The sequence below is a fragment of the Phyllobates terribilis genome, unplaced genomic scaffold (assembly GCF_046119375.1).
Source record: "Phyllobates terribilis strain yellow unplaced genomic scaffold, ASM4611937v1 Scaffold_12__6_contigs__length_324123572, whole genome shotgun sequence".
In the NCBI taxonomy this organism is placed as follows: Eukaryota; Metazoa; Chordata; class Amphibia; order Anura; family Dendrobatidae; genus Phyllobates; species Phyllobates terribilis.
This window is the reverse complement of record NW_027362772.1, coordinates 288250704-288267362: the sequence shown is the minus strand read 5'-3', so window position 1 is coordinate 288267362 and position 16659 is coordinate 288250704. Positions and strand designations below refer to the sequence as shown.

Below are 16659 nucleotides of genomic sequence, written 5' to 3'. Positions count from 1 at the left end.
TGGATCCTGTGTTATTTACTGTATATAGAGGTGTTATCAGCCATTGTATTCCTGTCTTTGATGATAATGAAACTGCTGAAAAGTCTTCTGTACAGAACGGTATGTGTCAGTCTAGAATAAGGCCTAATGGCCAGTGTGAACATTGCAACATCAGTCACACTAATCTGCTATAAATAGTAAATATTAGATATCATTATAATATTCAGATTCTAAACAATTCTTATTCATGCCGTATTTTCTTATTTCTGTGAGCTGCAGTTAATAATTGTAGGATATGAAATTGCATAAAACATTCTGGGTCTGTTCTTATTTTTGGGATAAATTCCTCGGTAATGAGCCACTTGCAGATGCTTCTCTTTACTTTTATTCTCATTAGTAATTTGGTTTGGTCACAGGACAGCACAAATAAATACATGTAGCAGTGTAGTACGCGCGCACTCTCTCTGGCAGGGTGGAAAGGTGTCTTCTCTAGCTGGAAGGGCTGAGAGGTTCTACTTCTTGGGGGCAGCTCCGATGGCCACCTTCTCTTCACGGGTGATGGGGATGGAGCGCTCAGGAACGTCAGCCAGTTTTCTTGGTCCAGTTACGGTCAGGACTCCATCGGAGGACAAGGATGAGCTGATGGAGAGAGGATCAACATCCACGGGGATTTTATATCTACGCTGGAAGTCTCTGGAAACATAGCCGTGTTCATCCTGAGAAGTGAGAGAATAACCAGTTGCAAGATTAATGGATAACTTTGACGCAAAGTGGCCATACATATTTGATTTGAGCAAGACCTGCCATCACTAGAGGTGTAGAAGTTGCAGTCTCACTCAATCCTGGAGACTAGGGTGACCAAAAGAAGAAGACTTATACTATTGATGACCTGCAATAGTTGGGGGCAAATTTGGCATTAGGGTCCATAAGCTTCAAAGTTCAGCTGACTTTCAAGAGGAGAAAAGGATCACACATGTTTCAAGTCAACGTGCCCAATCATTTGTTTTTAAGTGAGATATGTATGGCATGTGTCTAGGCCAGGGAAATAGCTTTTAGCTGGAAAGTCTTGAAAATATCACTTTTAGTCAGTCTGCCATCTGTATTTAGCAAACTTGTCAACTTTCCTGGAACATCTGGAAGCCTTATGGAAGAAAGGGAAGACCGGAGGAGTTGGCAGATCCTCCAGGAGCTTCTGAGACCTTCAGAAACCAGAGCTTACAGAAGGTTTCTGCTTCGTGAAGCTGAGATGCTCCATCATTGGGAATAGACAAAGCGGCATGATGGGTCTAGGCCAAGAGAAAGGGGCTTCGATCAAGGAACCTCCATACTAATGATGGCCTTGAGCTATAGCTACCAGCCGTGGACTAGTAATTCCAAAGAGGCATTTACTAAGATAAATGCTCCATAATTCTGGTTTATGTTGCATCAAAAAACTGTGGCAAAAGCCCTGCGTCAGATTTATTAGGTGTTTTAGCTACTTTTTCCACCTCATACGACTGGTGGGTCACTTGGTGGAATGGAGGAATTGCTTACAGAGGGACTGCATGCACCAAATATGGTGGAAGCTCTGGATCTAAATGGACTCTTGGAAAAACTATTGACTTTTATTGGTTCTTCTACATTTGACGGCAAGAATAAAGATAATATTGCAATGAAATATACAAGAAAGCTTGACGGAAACCAAAATGGAGTGTAATGTAGAGCAAGTGTTATCAAAGTCAAATAAAGAAGGGTCCAATAGGGGGATCCCGATCATTACCGGACGCTCCTCGTGCTTTCCATGGATTTCAATGAAATCACCCATCACTTTCACTTTCAGCTCTTCCGGGGAGAAATGTTTTACATCGAGGTTAACAGAAAACTTGTCCTTTTCCATTCTCATCTGTGGAAAATGATGGAACGTGTTATTATAACCGTGGTCGAATAATGGATAGGCCATCACTGTAGTGGTCCTAGAAAACCACCTTTAATATAAAGGTTCTCTAACAAAATGTATGTTTACATTTCAGAACAAACCATATGTAACATACCTGGCGGCGTCCTTGCATGGTGGTCCATCTCCCACTGTGCAAGAGAGCGCACTTGATCTCCTGTCCAGAGTGTCTCTCTGGCTTCCCTCCATGCTGTCTGTTTGTGTCTGTCTCTGCTGCTTAAGGGCGGCGCCCGATCACTTCCTGCTTTTTGTACCTGCTGTGGGTCACACCCCTTGTGCGTCCTCAGCCTATTGCTGTCTGACACTTGGTATATAGCTCAGCAGCTCCCTTCTATTCCTGCCTGAGCATAAGTGTTTCCTTCAGTGTGTGCTTGCATTCTGAAGGTGCCAGGTCCCGTCTTTGTTTCCTTGTCTGCCTTTCCTGGAGGCTGTATTTCCAGGCCTGTCTGAACTTAGTCCTGTATGTCTCCTGCTTTGCGGTATCAGCTCCCGTGTCTGAACTGTGTCCTGTATGTCTCCTGCTTTGCGGTATCAGCTCCCGTGTCTGAACTGAGTCCTGTATGTCTCCTGCTTTGCGGTATTAGTTCCCGTGTCTGAACTGAGTCCTTTCTGTGTATCTTGTCTGTCCTGTCTGTACACGCTCCTAGCCTGTTCCTCCCGCCTTCTAGGGGCCGATTACCTAGACCCGCTCCTGTATCTTGTCTGTCCTGTCTGAACACGCTCCTTGCCTGTTCGTCCCGCCTCTCTGGGGGCAGTATTCCCAGACCCGCTCCTGTATCCCGCTGCAGTGTCGGTCTCCTCCGTACACTCAGTTCCAGTCTGAACTCTCTCCTATCCTTTACCTGTTTTGCCTCTATGTCCGTTCCCTTCCTTTTTCTGCAGAGTCTGAACTCGTACCTAACTCCTGCCTGTTGTCTCTGTACTCCCGTTTGTGAGTTTGTGGTCCACTCGCTACTTCACTGCAAGTACCCTGTGGGTGTCTGGCTCTGTCTTTCCCTTCCTGTCTGTTCCGTGTGAACAGAGTCCTGTCCTGCCCTGCTTCTGCCCGCTGCTCCGGCAGTCCTGTCCTGCCCTGCTTCTGCCCGCTGCTCCGGCAGTCCTGTCCTGCCCTGCTTCTGCCCGCTGCTCCGGCAGTCCTGTCCTGCCCTGCTTCTGCCCGCTGCTCCGGCAGTCCTGTCCTGCCCTGCTTGTGCTCGCTGCTCCGGCAGTCCTGTCCTGCCCTGCTTGTGCTCGCTGCTCCGGCAGTCCTGTCCTGCCCTGCTTGTGCTCGCTGCTCCTGCAGCCCCGTCCTGCTCTGTTCTTGCCCACCGCTTCGGGCGTTCCCTCTCTGCTGTGGTTGTCTACCGCATCTGCGGTTCTGTGACCCAGTCTGTACTGGGTCTTAACCTTTCTGTGCTCCAGCCCGTCCTTTCGGCCAGTACCTCCCTGCCTGCATACTCGCCTGTATCCACCCATCTGCATACCTGCCGTGTTTGCTTATATCCACCAGTCTGTGCCAGCCTAACCTGCCTGTTCCTGAGTCCCAGTGTGTACTGGGTCCTATCCCGCCTGTGTTCCTACCTGCTAGTGCCTCCCTGTCTGCACTCTAGCTGTGCTTGCCTTTACCCCCCTGCCTGCATACCCGCCTGCCTGCATACCAGTCGTGCCTGCCTATACCCACCAGTCTGTGTGCCAGCCTACCAGCCTGTTCCTGTATTCCCCTGTGTGGGTCAACAGCCGTGTCCGGGGTCTGTCCTGGAGTAGCACCTGGTCCCTCTGCTCGGTTCCTCCTTGGTGCACTGGCGTCGTATGCCGTCGTGCGACCCTGGTCGGATCGGGTGAATACTTAGTCACGCCCCTCCAGGCATTCACTCTCCGGCACGGTCCAGTGGAATCACTACCAATCACACGCACACGCCGCTCAGCCCGGGCGTGTGCATAACAGCATGCTCAGGCCATGGTTCCCGTTGAGCCCCACGGCCTTCGCCCTCTGAGAAGTTTTCCAGCGAATATATGCATTAAAATAAATAAATAAATTTTTTTTCCCTTAGCTGAGTTCCAGGCGAATTACGCACCGTCCAGATGGATCTATCAGCTCTCGTTCCTGCGGATCCGCCACGTTACTATGGGGATCCAAGACAGTGTCGTGCATTTGTGGAGCAATGCATGCTACACTTTAAGGCCTACCCTCTCTACTTTCCTTCCGATTGGGCTAAAGTGGCCTTTATGATGTCTTACCTGGCGGGTGATGCCTTGGAATGGATCAACCCCCTATATGAAACACAGGATCCGATCCTCCGGGACCTAATGGCCTTCCTGGTGGCCTTTCTAATGGTCTTCGATGATCCTAACCCGGAGGCTCCTGCTGAAGCTTCACCTCCCAATATCCCGGAGCAGCCCCGATGGGTAATGTGTGTGGGTAGCGCAATAGTCCTCCAGCCCAATGAGACTACTGCCCACCCAGAATCCTCACAGGGTGACTACGCTTTCCGGAATACTTCTCTCAACCTCAAGAGGCAGTCCAGACGTGCTAGACGTAGAGGCAAGCCGTCACGCCAGGGTCTGTCCTCCCTGAGACCTCCTGACCCCAACCTAGAAGTCCCTACTGAAGCTTCATCTCCCTGTATCCCGGAGAAACCCCAATGGGTAATGTGCGTGGGTAGTGCACCAGTTCTCCTGCCCGAAGAGACTTCTGCCCATCCAGACTCCACACAGGAGAACTTCCTGCACCCGGCATCAGATGCTTCTCTCTCTTTAACCGGTGTGCATGTCCAAGGATGCTCCAAAGCTGTGGTTACCTCTGAGTCTGTGCACCTCTACTACCTGGCGGAGGATCCCCTGTTGCCTCCTGAATCCTCCGGGATACCACTCGATGACAAATGGAGAGAGACTTCTCTACACCCGGTACTCAATACTTTGTCCGCTTCGTCCTGTGAGCCTGACAATGGGTACCCCAAAGTGGTAGTTACCTCCGAGTCTCTACACCCCTCCGACCAGGCGGAGGATCTCCAGTTGTCTCCTGAACCCTTCGGGGTGCTACCTGGTAACGTAAGGACAGAGACTCTCCTATACTCTGTACCTGATACCTCGCTCGCTTCGTACAGTGAGTCCAACCTAGTGTACTCCGAAGCAGAAGTTACTCCCGAGTCTCTACACCCCTCCGACCAGGCGGAGGACCTCCAGTTGTGTTCAGAACACTTCGGGGTGCCACCTGGTGGTGAATGGACAGAGACTTTCCTATACTCGGTACCCGATACCTCGCCTGCTTCCTCCAGTGAGTCCAACCTAGTGTACTCCGAAGCAGAGGTTACTCCCGAGTCTCTACACCCCTCCGACCAGGCGGAGGACCTCCAGTTGTGTTCAGAACCCTTTGGGGTGCCACCTGGTGGTGAAAGGACAGAGACTCTCCTATACTCTGTACCTGATACCTCGCTCGCTTCGTCCAGTGAGTCCAACCTAGTGTACTCCGAAGCAGAGGTTACTCCCGAGTCTCTACACCCCTCCGACCAGGCGGAGGACCTCCAGTTGTGTTCAGAACCCTTCGGGGTGCCACCTGGTGGTGAATGGACAGAGACTTTCCTATACTCGGTACCCGATACCTCGCCTGCTTCCTCCAGTGAGTCCGACCTAGTGTACTCTGAAGCAGTTGTTTTCTCTGAGCCTCTGCACTCTTCTGACCCGGCGGAGGACCTCCAGTTGTTTCCTGAATCCTCCGGGGTACCACCAGATAACAAAGAGACAGTGACTTTTCCTCATTATGTACCTGATAACCCGTCTATTTTTTCCTGTGAGCTTGACAAGATGTACCTCGAAGCAGAGATTACCCTCAAGTCTCTGTCCCCCTCCAACCCAGTGAACGACTGGTCCTCGAATTCCCTGCGGAAGATTCTGGCAGGCCTGAAGAAGAGGGGGCGTAAGGGGGGAGGTACTGTAACATACCTGGCGGCGTCCTTGCATGGTGGTCCATCTCCCACTGTGCAAGAGAGCGCACTTGATCTCCTGTCCAGAGTGTCTCTCTGGCTTCCCTCCATGCTGTCTGTTTGTGTCTGTCTCTGCTGCTTAAGGGCGGCGCCCGATCACTTCCTGCTTTTTGTACCTGCTGTGGGTCACACCCCTTGTGCGTCCTCAGCCTATTGCTGTCTGACACTTGGTATATAGCTCAGCAGCTCCCTTCTATTCCTGCCTGAGCATAAGTGTTTCCTTCAGTGTGTGCTTGCATTCTGAAGGTGCCAGGTCCCGTCTTTGTTTCCTTGTCTGCCTTTCCTGGAGGCTGTATTTCCAGGCCTGTCTGAACTTAGTCCTGTATGTCTCCTGCTTTGCGGTATCAGCTCCCGTGTCTGAACTGTGTCCTGTATGTCTCCTGCTTTGCGGTATCAGCTCCCGTGTCTGAACTGAGTCCTGTATGTCTCCTGCTTTGCGGTATTAGTTCCCGTGTCTGAACTGAGTCCTTTCTGTGTATCTTGTCTGTCCTGTCTGTACACGCTCCTAGCCTGTTCCTCCCGCCTTCTAGGGGCCGATTACCTAGACCCGCTCCTGTATCTTGTCTGTCCTGTCTGAACACGCTCCTTGCCTGTTCGTCCCGCCTCTCTGGGGGCAGTATTCCCAGACCCGCTCCTGTATCCCGCTGCAGTGTCGGTCTCCTCCGTACACTCAGTTCCAGTCTGAACTCTCTCCTATCCTTTACCTGTTTTGCCTCTATGTCCGTTCCCTTCCTTTTTCTGCAGAGTCTGAACTCGTACCTAACTCCTGCCTGTTGTCTCTGTACTCCCGTTTGTGAGTTTGTGGTCCACTCGCTACTTCACTGCAAGTACCCTGTGGGTGTCTGGCTCTGTCTTTCCCTTCCTGTCTGTTCCGTGTGAACAGAGTCCTGTCCTGCCCTGCTTCTGCCCGCTGCTCCGGCAGTCCTGTCCTGCCCTGCTTCTGCCCGCTGCTCCGGCAGTCCTGTCCTGCCCTGCTTCTGCCCGCTGCTCCGGCAGTCCTGTCCTGCCCTGCTTGTGCTCGCTGCTCCGGCAGTCCTGTCCTGCCCTGCTTGTGCTCGCTGCTCCGGCAGTCCTGTCCTGCCCTGCTTGTGCTCGCTGCTCCTGCAGCCCCGTCCTGCTCTGTTCTTGCCCACCGCTTCGGGCGTTCCCTCTCTGCTGTGGTTGTCTACCGCATCTGCGGTTCTGTGACCCAGTCTGTACTGGGTCTTAACCTTTCTGTGCTCCAGCCCGTCCTTTCGGCCAGTACCTCCCTGCCTGCATACTCGCCTGTATCCACCCATCTGCATACCTGCCGTGTTTGCTTATATCCACCAGTCTGTGCCAGCCTAACCTGCCTGTTCCTGAGTCCCAGTGTGTACTGGGTCCTATCCCGCCTGTGTTCCTACCTGCTAGTGCCTCCCTGTCTGCACTCTAGCTGTGCTTGCCTTTACCCCCCTGCCTGCATACCCGCCTGCCTGCATACCAGTCGTGCCTGCCTATACCCACCAGTCTGTGTGCCAGCCTACCAGCCTGTTCCTGTATTCCCCTGTGTGGGTCAACAGCCGTGTCCGGGGTCTGTCCTGGAGTAGCACCTGGTCCCTCTGCTCGGTTCCTCCTTGGTGCACTGGCGTCGTATGCCGTCGTGCGACCCTGGTCGGATCGGGTGAATACTTAGTCACGCCCCTCCAGGCATTCACTCTCCGGCACGGTCCAGTGGAATCACTACCAATCACACGCACACGCCGCTCAGCCCGGGCGTGTGCATAACACCATAGTTTAAGCATACAGTACTTACCAAAATTGACACCAATATTCAGGACATCTAAGCCTCGCCCACCAGGAACGCCCCCAAAAGGCCAAAATTTTAGATGTGGTTTTGCAAGACTACTTTGACTTTACGGTCCAGTTCTCAGAAAAGTACAAGATAATCGAGCCTGTTTAAGGCATAATTTAAGTATGGCCATGTCTACCTGCCCCTTCACAGCTCTTGATGGGGTTGCCCAGTTGATAAAATATTGGGTCTCAGACTGGAAGGAAAGAAAATCATCTGCCCATTGGAGGCAGCTACCCTGCAAGTCAATGTCCGACGCTTCACTGAGCTTTGTAACATGACCAGGGATATTAGCCAAGTCAGACATTCATTGCCCCTTTATCAGTGCAGGGTTAGTTGTCTAAATGTGATGCCCTTGATGCTGCCTTATAGGTACTGACGCTTTAAAGGGGTTGTCCACTAGTGGACAACAACTTCTATTCAGCTCTCCGACCAACGCTGCTCTTCTGTACTCAGCATTGCGTCCCCCACCAGACAGATGGGATCAACATCAACACTGTTTCTTCCGCTAGGAGGCTTTGGAGCTCACATGATGCCCCCGCAAAATGCTGAACCCAACAGACCGGCGAGCGACTGAGTGCTATGTACGGTGGAGCGCCGCCGGTCCAGCAGGTAAGTATCAGTATTTTTCTAGTTTTTTTCCAACTCCATGGGCCTATTAATAAGAAGTTGAGACTTTTTGGCAATCGTCCATGCTGTCTCTTGGACTAAAAGAAAGCTCTCTAAGTACCACCGATTGGAGGTAGCTACCCTGAAGGGCAATGTCCTAGCCTTGCAACATGACCAGGAATATTAGGTCATCCCTCAGATGGTTTCCTAAATAAAGTCGTACGTATAGTTCCCATGTTGTCTCTTTGGTGGTCCTCTTGGTCCTTCATAGTTGCCTTGTCCCGACTATAGTCATCTGATTGCTGCAGTCAGTCACCGGCCTCAGCGGTGATGGTAGCACATGACCGCTGATGTCATGTAAGGTAGTTAGATCGTCTCCATTGCGGGACTGCTGACAAAGACCGGCGGGAGATGGACCAGGGTAGTATTGGTATTACTGCAACCCCATTGCAGATCCCAAGCTAATAATGTCGGCTCCGAAGAGGAAATACAAGAACCTGAAAACAAACATGATTGCATAACCCAATCTCACTGTACGACGGTTCGTGTTTCTGAATTTCGTAAGGAAAACTAATTACACGTTTGGGCGAGCTGTTGACTTCCAGTCTAGGAAGTCTATATCTGTGCTGTAATGGGATATGTGCATATTAATAAGGGAATCTCTGGGCGCCAACTGATTTATTACTGTGGGACGAGAATGTACAGTACTTCTGCGCTCGCACAGACCAAAACAAGACTTGATATATCATCAGTGATCTTTAGGGGAAACGTTTTTTGGTTTTGTTTTGAAAAGTCTGAATTGGTGAAATAGGGGAAACTGGTGAAAATGCAGGATATATCTCTACTTTTCAGTTTTCTATGAGCTAGTGGGAAGAAAATAGCTGTCCTGATGTCTCTCATACACAGTACACACAGACATGAGGGATTTCTGTTCCCTTGTTTCTTTGTAGCACGTCCAGAAGTATGGAGACCTCTATACAGCAGTACTGAGCAGTGTAGCTGTGGATCCTGCTTTGTGTTGAATCCACAGGTAAGGTGGATCCTCTAATCCCTTGGTCCAGGTGGGCTTACGGACCCAGGGCGTTAATGCAGCAAGCAGGAAGGCAGTGGATAGCGAGGACTTAGCACACACAGTAATCTCAGGAGTAGGAGAACGGTCAGAGTGGAACCCAGCAGGGATGAATGCAAGTTTAAAACACAGCAAGCACAATTAATGGAGCAAACCAAACATGGAACACTAGAATCTCAATCCCAAAATACAGGTATGTCTTTTTAATACATCTAGGGAGATTATGTCATTGATCCATTCTGAGCAATCTGCAAAACCCAACTTGGAGCACAGCATAGGGCAGCGGACCCAGAGGAAGGAAGTGGAGCCTGAAATACCTGGGACAGGTGTGGAGATGAGCTAAAACACTTATAAAAAGAAGCGGCACAGTCTGTGTATGTCTCTTTTGCTTTTCTCTCTGCTCTTACCACCTCCCCTCACTCTCCTCTCAATAGACTTCAGTAGACAGCTGTAATCTGATCCCTCAGTGAGCTAGCAGTCTATTTAGTTGTGACCATGATGGATTTTAGCATTTTTGAAAGTGAAAGATGATCTCAGGAGGCATACTACCATATCGTGTCTTGATAATACTGCCATATACTGTCCAAATACTAACACCACATAGTGTGCACGTAACAAAAAGCGACTTTGGTTGCGCGTCATGAAGCGTCACATTACAGCATCGCTAGCGCTGATTGCGAATGTGGTCACTTTGCAAGACATCATATAATGCAACTGCAACAGCTGAAAACCTGCAAGATTTTGGTTGCAATTTTGCCAGCTTACACTTTACTGTAAATCACATGCGACAGTGACTACGACGCAATTTCATTATTTTACCATCTAATGTGTGTGTTAAATCCCAATCCACATACGACTCTTTCCCAAAATGCAAAGTCTCGTGACCGAAAACCTCCATCAAATCACACACATTTTTGTGGTTATGCAAGCCCCATCCTAATATATGTTTGGAAAGCCCAAGAAATAGCGCCCTATGAATCCCAGCATAATACCGCCATATGCTGATAAATAATACTGGGTGCTTTTACTTTGCACTTAGGGTTCCTAATAAAAATCCATTCACATACAGAAAATATAAAGCTGGAATATCAAATATTGCACTTCTAACATAGTGCTTCCTCCGGGGCAGGGAATGGTCACAGCTTACAAACAGCCCGTAGACCTAGTGGATATCCCAAATTAACTCTTTTCCTCACCATGCATTGCAAAAGCAAAAATGCAAGTATTTAGACTTGGTCACTCCTCTCTATATCCGCCATGTCCCTTTATTATAAGATAAATTGCAATTTTACTCCCTGATAGTAACACATTCTACCGCTATACCCTCTGGGACCTAAACAGTTAAAAGTTTCATCTATTGACTAATCCCCCCCCCCCCTCATCGATGTTCTGACTTTTTTTACATTATCATTTGCTGGTTCTCACCCTAAATCCTGTAGCAAGACATGCTGGGAGTTGTAGTGTTACAACAGCTAGGAAGCCGCAGTCCCTATAGATTGAACTACAGGAAAATGAACAAAACAAGTAGAGAATTACCTCCGAGAAGCCGCTTTCTATCCAGGATGGAAGTCTAAGGAAAGGATATTTGAAGTAGAAAGGGGACATCATGGTGGGAAACAGATCGGACTCCTGAAGGTGATCCCCAAAACTCTGTTCAAACATCCTGTTTGGTCCAAAGAAGGAGAAAAATTGGCGGCGAAACCAGGGATGTTGGATTGTCACATCCATCTTCTTCAGGCGTTGGGTGGTAGCTGTCAGACAGAACTGTTCAGTGTTTGATTCACCCACCAAACCCAATGGCCTTATATACGGAGTGGTGGCTCTTGTGCTCCTCCCCAGCACCCCAACATTGAACTTTCTGGAAAAGTGCTGTCAGATGGTTTCATTATCCCAGCACGCCTGTCTGCCCCCATTCAGCGGATAGACGGAGGATATGAGAAATGACAAGTCTTCTGTTCTCTGGACAACTCATCGGATCAGCAAGTAAGAGACTCCGATTATCTCTCTGTGCACATTGGATTAACGGACAGCAGGATCATTTCAGCTACCGTAGTGCGACATGACAGGGGATGAGTTCATTCTGAGATCTGACAGCTGATAATGTGATCCCAGCCGCAGAGAGCAGCGTATTCCTCCTGCCATAGTCCTGAATAATCCAGCTCTGGCCCATTGCCCTTCTGCGGGTCCGCGTCCTATAAAGTGGGATGAAGAAATATGTATTGTGACCTCTCCATCTGCATACAACATGCCGCATTGTATCACTGTGTCACATTACTGTTACATAAGTGCTGTAACATTAATACCACCTGCCTGATAATATTGTGCCCCCGTCAAGGACCCCACAGCGGTACCATACACTAACTCAGCCAGTTTTCATTCTACTGCTTTCGTTTTTTTTTTCTTTTTTCCTCCCCTTCTTCCAAGAGTCAGAACGTTTTTATTTTTGGGAAGAGTTGCAGTTTTAAATATAATGTACTGAAAAACTGGAGAAAAAATTCCAAGTGGGAGAAAATGGTAAAAAAACAAACAAAAAACAATTCCGCCATTGTTTGATTTTTTGGGGGGTTTCGTTTTGTGCGGTGTAATTGACCTGGTAACATGATTCCCCAGATCAGTACAATTACAGCAATACCAAATATATATAGTGTTTTTTTTCATTATTTTATAACATTTTTTTTATTATGTTAGTGGTTTAAAAATGTTTTGAACTTTGTTAAAAAAAAGAAAAGAAAACTATAATGGATTGTGTTACCATTTTCTGAGACCCGTACCTAGTGGCATAACTAGAGTCTGATGGGCCCCGATGCAAGATTTGGACCATCCCCCCCCCCCCGCCGCATGTTGTTCAGATGTATGGAGCCTTGTATACCATAATTCTAAATCCTATAAGGACAAACAAGTTGCACCTCCTCCATTATGTAGTAATGTCCCCCATCCTGGGCTCCTTCCTGGTATATTTGTCCCCCATCCTGGGCCCATCCTAATATATATGTCCCCCATCCTGGTATATATATATATATAAATATATGTGTCCTCCATCCTGGTGTATATGTTTTCCTTTGTAGCCCCATCCTCGTATATATGTCCCCCATCCTAATATATATATCCTCCATCCTGGTATATATATGTCCCTTATCCTGAGCCCCTTCCTGGTATGTACGTTCCCCTTCCTGGCCCCATCCTGGTATGTATGTTCCCCTTCCTGTTATATACATCCCCCATTCTGGTATGTATGTTTACCTTCATGGTCCCATCCTAATATATATATCCCCCATCCTGGTATGTATGTCCCTTATCCTGAGCCCCATCCTGGTATGTATGTCCCTTATCCTGAGCCCCATCCTGGTACGTATGTTCCCCTTCCTGGCCCCATCCTGGTATGTATGTTCCTCTTCCTGGCCCCATCCTGGTATGTATGTTCCCCTTCCTGGCCTCATCCTGGTATGTATGTTCCCCTTCCTGCTATATACATCCCCCATTCTGGTATGTATGTTTATGGTCCCATCCTGATATATATGTCCCCCATCCTGGTATGTATGTCCCTTATCCTGAGCCCCATCCTGGTATGTATGTCCCTTATCCTGAGCCCCATCCTGGTATGTATGTCCCTTATCCTGAGCCCCATCCTGGTATGTATGTCCCTTATCCTGAGCCCCATCCTGGTATGTATGTTCCCCTTCCTGGTATATTTTTACCTATTAGTCCTCTAAGGGGACTTGAACCTGTGAGCGTTTGATCTCATACTATATAATGCAATATTACAGTATTGTAATTTATAGTGAAGTCGCTGTTCTTCCATGAAGTCCAGCCTGTGGCTGAGCTTCATTGGAAGACCAGGATGGCAGTGACCGGGGGCCTTCAGGAAAGCCCTGCTTGCCACAGAAACCCATCGGATCACATCTCAGATGGCCAATGGAGGTTGGTGGCAATGGCGTCATTTAAATGCAGATGTCAGAGATGCAATTGGAGCTCGGATACACATGCCGGCTATGTAATATACAGAGGCTTGTGGTGGGAACGCAGCTCCTGAGCTCTCTCTGAATGTTAATGCAGCACAGGATAGAATTACTCAGTGTGACCCTATGGAATTGACCATTGTGATGTCTAGCGGTGACCCCCATTACATGCTAGTGTGCAGAGCAAGCAGTGAATGCACAGAGTGCCGTGTCATAAGGACATTGTATATTTCCCTATGTGTGAACATGACGAGCGCTAACAAACATCTCCAGGAAATTAAAGTGATCACACGACCTTGGGATGTTTGTCCACTGCGGGAACAGAAATAAACATGGGTAACAGAGGAGACATTGTTTCCTGCCGAGATTCTGGCACATTCAGCCAAACTTGTACAAGTTATTCAACTTTTACTTTTTTTTTTTTTTTAACAGCTGCCAATGTTATAAGATGATAAAAAACACTATTGACCTCCAGGGGGTGAAGGGTGGCCTCAGGGGCGCCAAATACTAACATTTTTAGGGATGCACTGTACAAGTGTTAAGGAGGGAATCTCATCACAACAGCCGTGTGCAAACTGAAAACCATTTTTATAGTGGGCCTACACTCTGGGGGTCCCCTATGACATCTATATCCCCTAATAAAGCAAATATTAAGGTTGACTGGATAAAATAACTCCCTAAAGGACCTAAAAACAGTTACACTATACTGTCCTATTGTCACGGGTGTGTCAGACAGTCGCTCTGGAGCCGGCTGCAGAAGGTCACTGCACTGGGCATTGCAGATGCCTTCTTGATCCTCTCATCTCTTTGATATTGTTGTATCCTTCTTCCTTTAGGACCCGGTAGCTACCTCCACCTTCTGCTGCTGATTGACACACCCTTGCTTGGTAGTTAAAAACTCTCAGTTTCTCCAGAGAGGTGCTGGTGATAGTACTATGTACCTCTGTCTTGGCTTGGAGCACTAGCAGTTGGCTAGTTTCTTCTCTGGTGCCCTTGGAGGACAGTTGGCGTTATCTCTCTGGTGTCTGCTCAAGCTAAGTGTATCCCCTTTGTTTGTCTACCTTGTTGTCTTTAGTTTGTATCAAGGCCTGACTAGTGCTCACCCTGTCCCCTCCCTACCTGGGGCCAAGCTCTAGGGACACACAGGGCTTAGGTTCCTGCTCGGCGATAGATGTGGAACCTATATAGGGACGATAGGGTAGTCAGGGTGATATTAGATCTGCCTAGGGGTCTCCACTCCCCCTTTCCCTAGTGTTTGGGCTTCCTCCCCCTCTTCCCTTCATGTTGCACTTAGTCTTTCCCTCACCCTGCGTGACACCTATGCTATATGTTATCAATTACCACCATTGGTTTATTCTGTAACTTCCAGATCGAATTTGTGACATCTGCTTCATGCTGGATCTCTGGGATCATTCAATGACTTTGTATATTTTCCTTCTTTGTGCACACAATCTCTCCTCTTAACTTTTTTGGACCACCCACAAATATTAGTGACCAGGAATCAAGACGCTTGTGTCTGGCTTTGCATAATTTTTTTTCCATCAGGTCATAACAGCCAGAGGGGCAGCAGGTCATAACAGCCAGAGGGGCAGCAGGTCATAACAGCCAGAGGGGCTTTACTAAGTACTAAAGATACTGAATAATCTTGAGACTGCAGTAGTAGTAATAAAAGTGGCATTTTGTGCTGAATTTGGAGAAACCACTTGTTATATTAGTTGTGTTGAGCGATTTCCGTTGTTCTTTTTTCATTGGTTTATCACAAACAGCAGAAAGTTTGTAGATTTTGCTAATAAATCTAATTTGCAATAGGGGTAGTGGGGAATAATTTGGTTTGCACTGGTATAATAGTTGTAATTATCTTGGGTCTTAGATAACGATCACTTCATTGGAGACACATTTATAAATATCCAGAAAATGTGGTCACCATTCCAGCCGCTGGCTCCGAGCAGCGGACATTGTGCCAGCTCCAACTATAAAGGGACAGGAATGTTGGATTCTTGCAAAGGCTTTTTATATATATAGATCCTGGGACGCAGCCATACACCTGGATATCTTGCATGGCATCATTTGTTGACATCGTCTTGTAGCTTGATTTTTGGGAAGCTGAAACCAATGTGCCCCCCTTGTAAAACTATCTAATATATCCAGTAACACCTGGGAACATTTTATCTTAACCTCTTAATGACCTGTGATGTACATTTCGGTCACAGGTCAGATGCTGGGAGTATACAACAGGCTCAGGTGCTGAGCCCACACTAGTGTGCAGATGTATATGCCATACAGCCAATATCTGCCTATAACACCAGCGACTGGAGCTGCTCTCATTGCTTCTGTTTAACCATTTAAATGCTGTCAATCACTGCTTTAATTGCTATGCTTAAATGGTTCACAGGTGGTCCCATTGGCATCCCATCAGTGATGGGACCCCCAGCAATCCTCTTTATAACGTAGGCTCTGTTCACTTGTTTCTGTTTCTAAATGGAATCAGAGGGGCTCAACTGATTATTTTGGGGTTCATCTGGTTTTCGTTATCTTGCTTTCTAAAAGCTGAAATCAAATGTAAACCAGACTGACCCCATAATAACCAGTTCGGTCCCTTTGCTTCCAGTTAGCACCCAGATCTGTTTGGAAATTCATTCGATGTGTCTATTCCTAAAATGGAGCAAACTAACATGTGAACTCAGCCTTACCAACCAGGTACAAACCCTTTAACACCTTCACTCCTGGGCCATTTTCTGTTTTTGCGTTTTCTTTTTTTGCTCCCCTTCTTCCCAGAGCCATAACTTTTCTATTTTTCCATCACTATGGCCATGTCAGGGCTTGTTTTTTGCCAAACGACTTGTACGTTTGAACGACACCATTGGTTTTACCATATCATGTACTGGAAAATGGGAAAAAAAATTCAAAGTGCAGTGAAATTGCAAAAAAAGTGCAATTCCACAATTGTTTTTTGGGGTATTTTTTTACCATGTTTATTAAATGCATAAACTGACCTTCCAGTAATGATTCTCCAGGTCATTACGAGTTTGTAGATACCAGACATGTGTAGGTTCTTTTTTATTTAAGTGGTGAAAAAAAATCCAAACATTGCAAAAAAAAAAAAAAAATTGCCATTTTCCGAGACCTGTAGTGTCTACACTTTTTGGGATCTGGGGCCAGATGAGGGCTTATTTTTGTGCGGCAAACTAACGTTTTTAGTGATACCATTTTCGGGTAGATCCGATGTTTTGATCTCCTCTTATTGCATTTTATTGTAATGTTGCGGCGACCAAAAAACAGTAATTCTGCAGTTTTGACTTTTTTTTTTCTCGATACGCCGTTTACCGATCAGATTAATTGTTTTT

At 47.6% G+C, this 16659-nt stretch overlaps 1 protein-coding gene across 1 annotated transcript; it reads right to left on the bottom strand.

Annotated features, from left to right (window-relative positions):
- Positions 1 to 341: 341 nt before the first annotated feature.
- CRYAB (crystallin alpha B) lies at positions 342 to 11543 on the bottom strand. The gene is made up of 3 exons (XM_073657130.1): positions 10896 to 11543; positions 1739 to 1861; positions 342 to 695 (listed from the first exon to the last, which is right to left on the bottom strand). Exons 1-3 carry the CDS (start codon positions 11085 to 11087, stop codon positions 492 to 494), a joined length of 519 nt encoding a protein of 172 aa, XP_073513231.1. The 5' UTR covers positions 11088 to 11543; the 3' UTR covers positions 342 to 491.
- Between the last annotated feature and the right edge of the window lie 5116 nt (positions 11544 to 16659).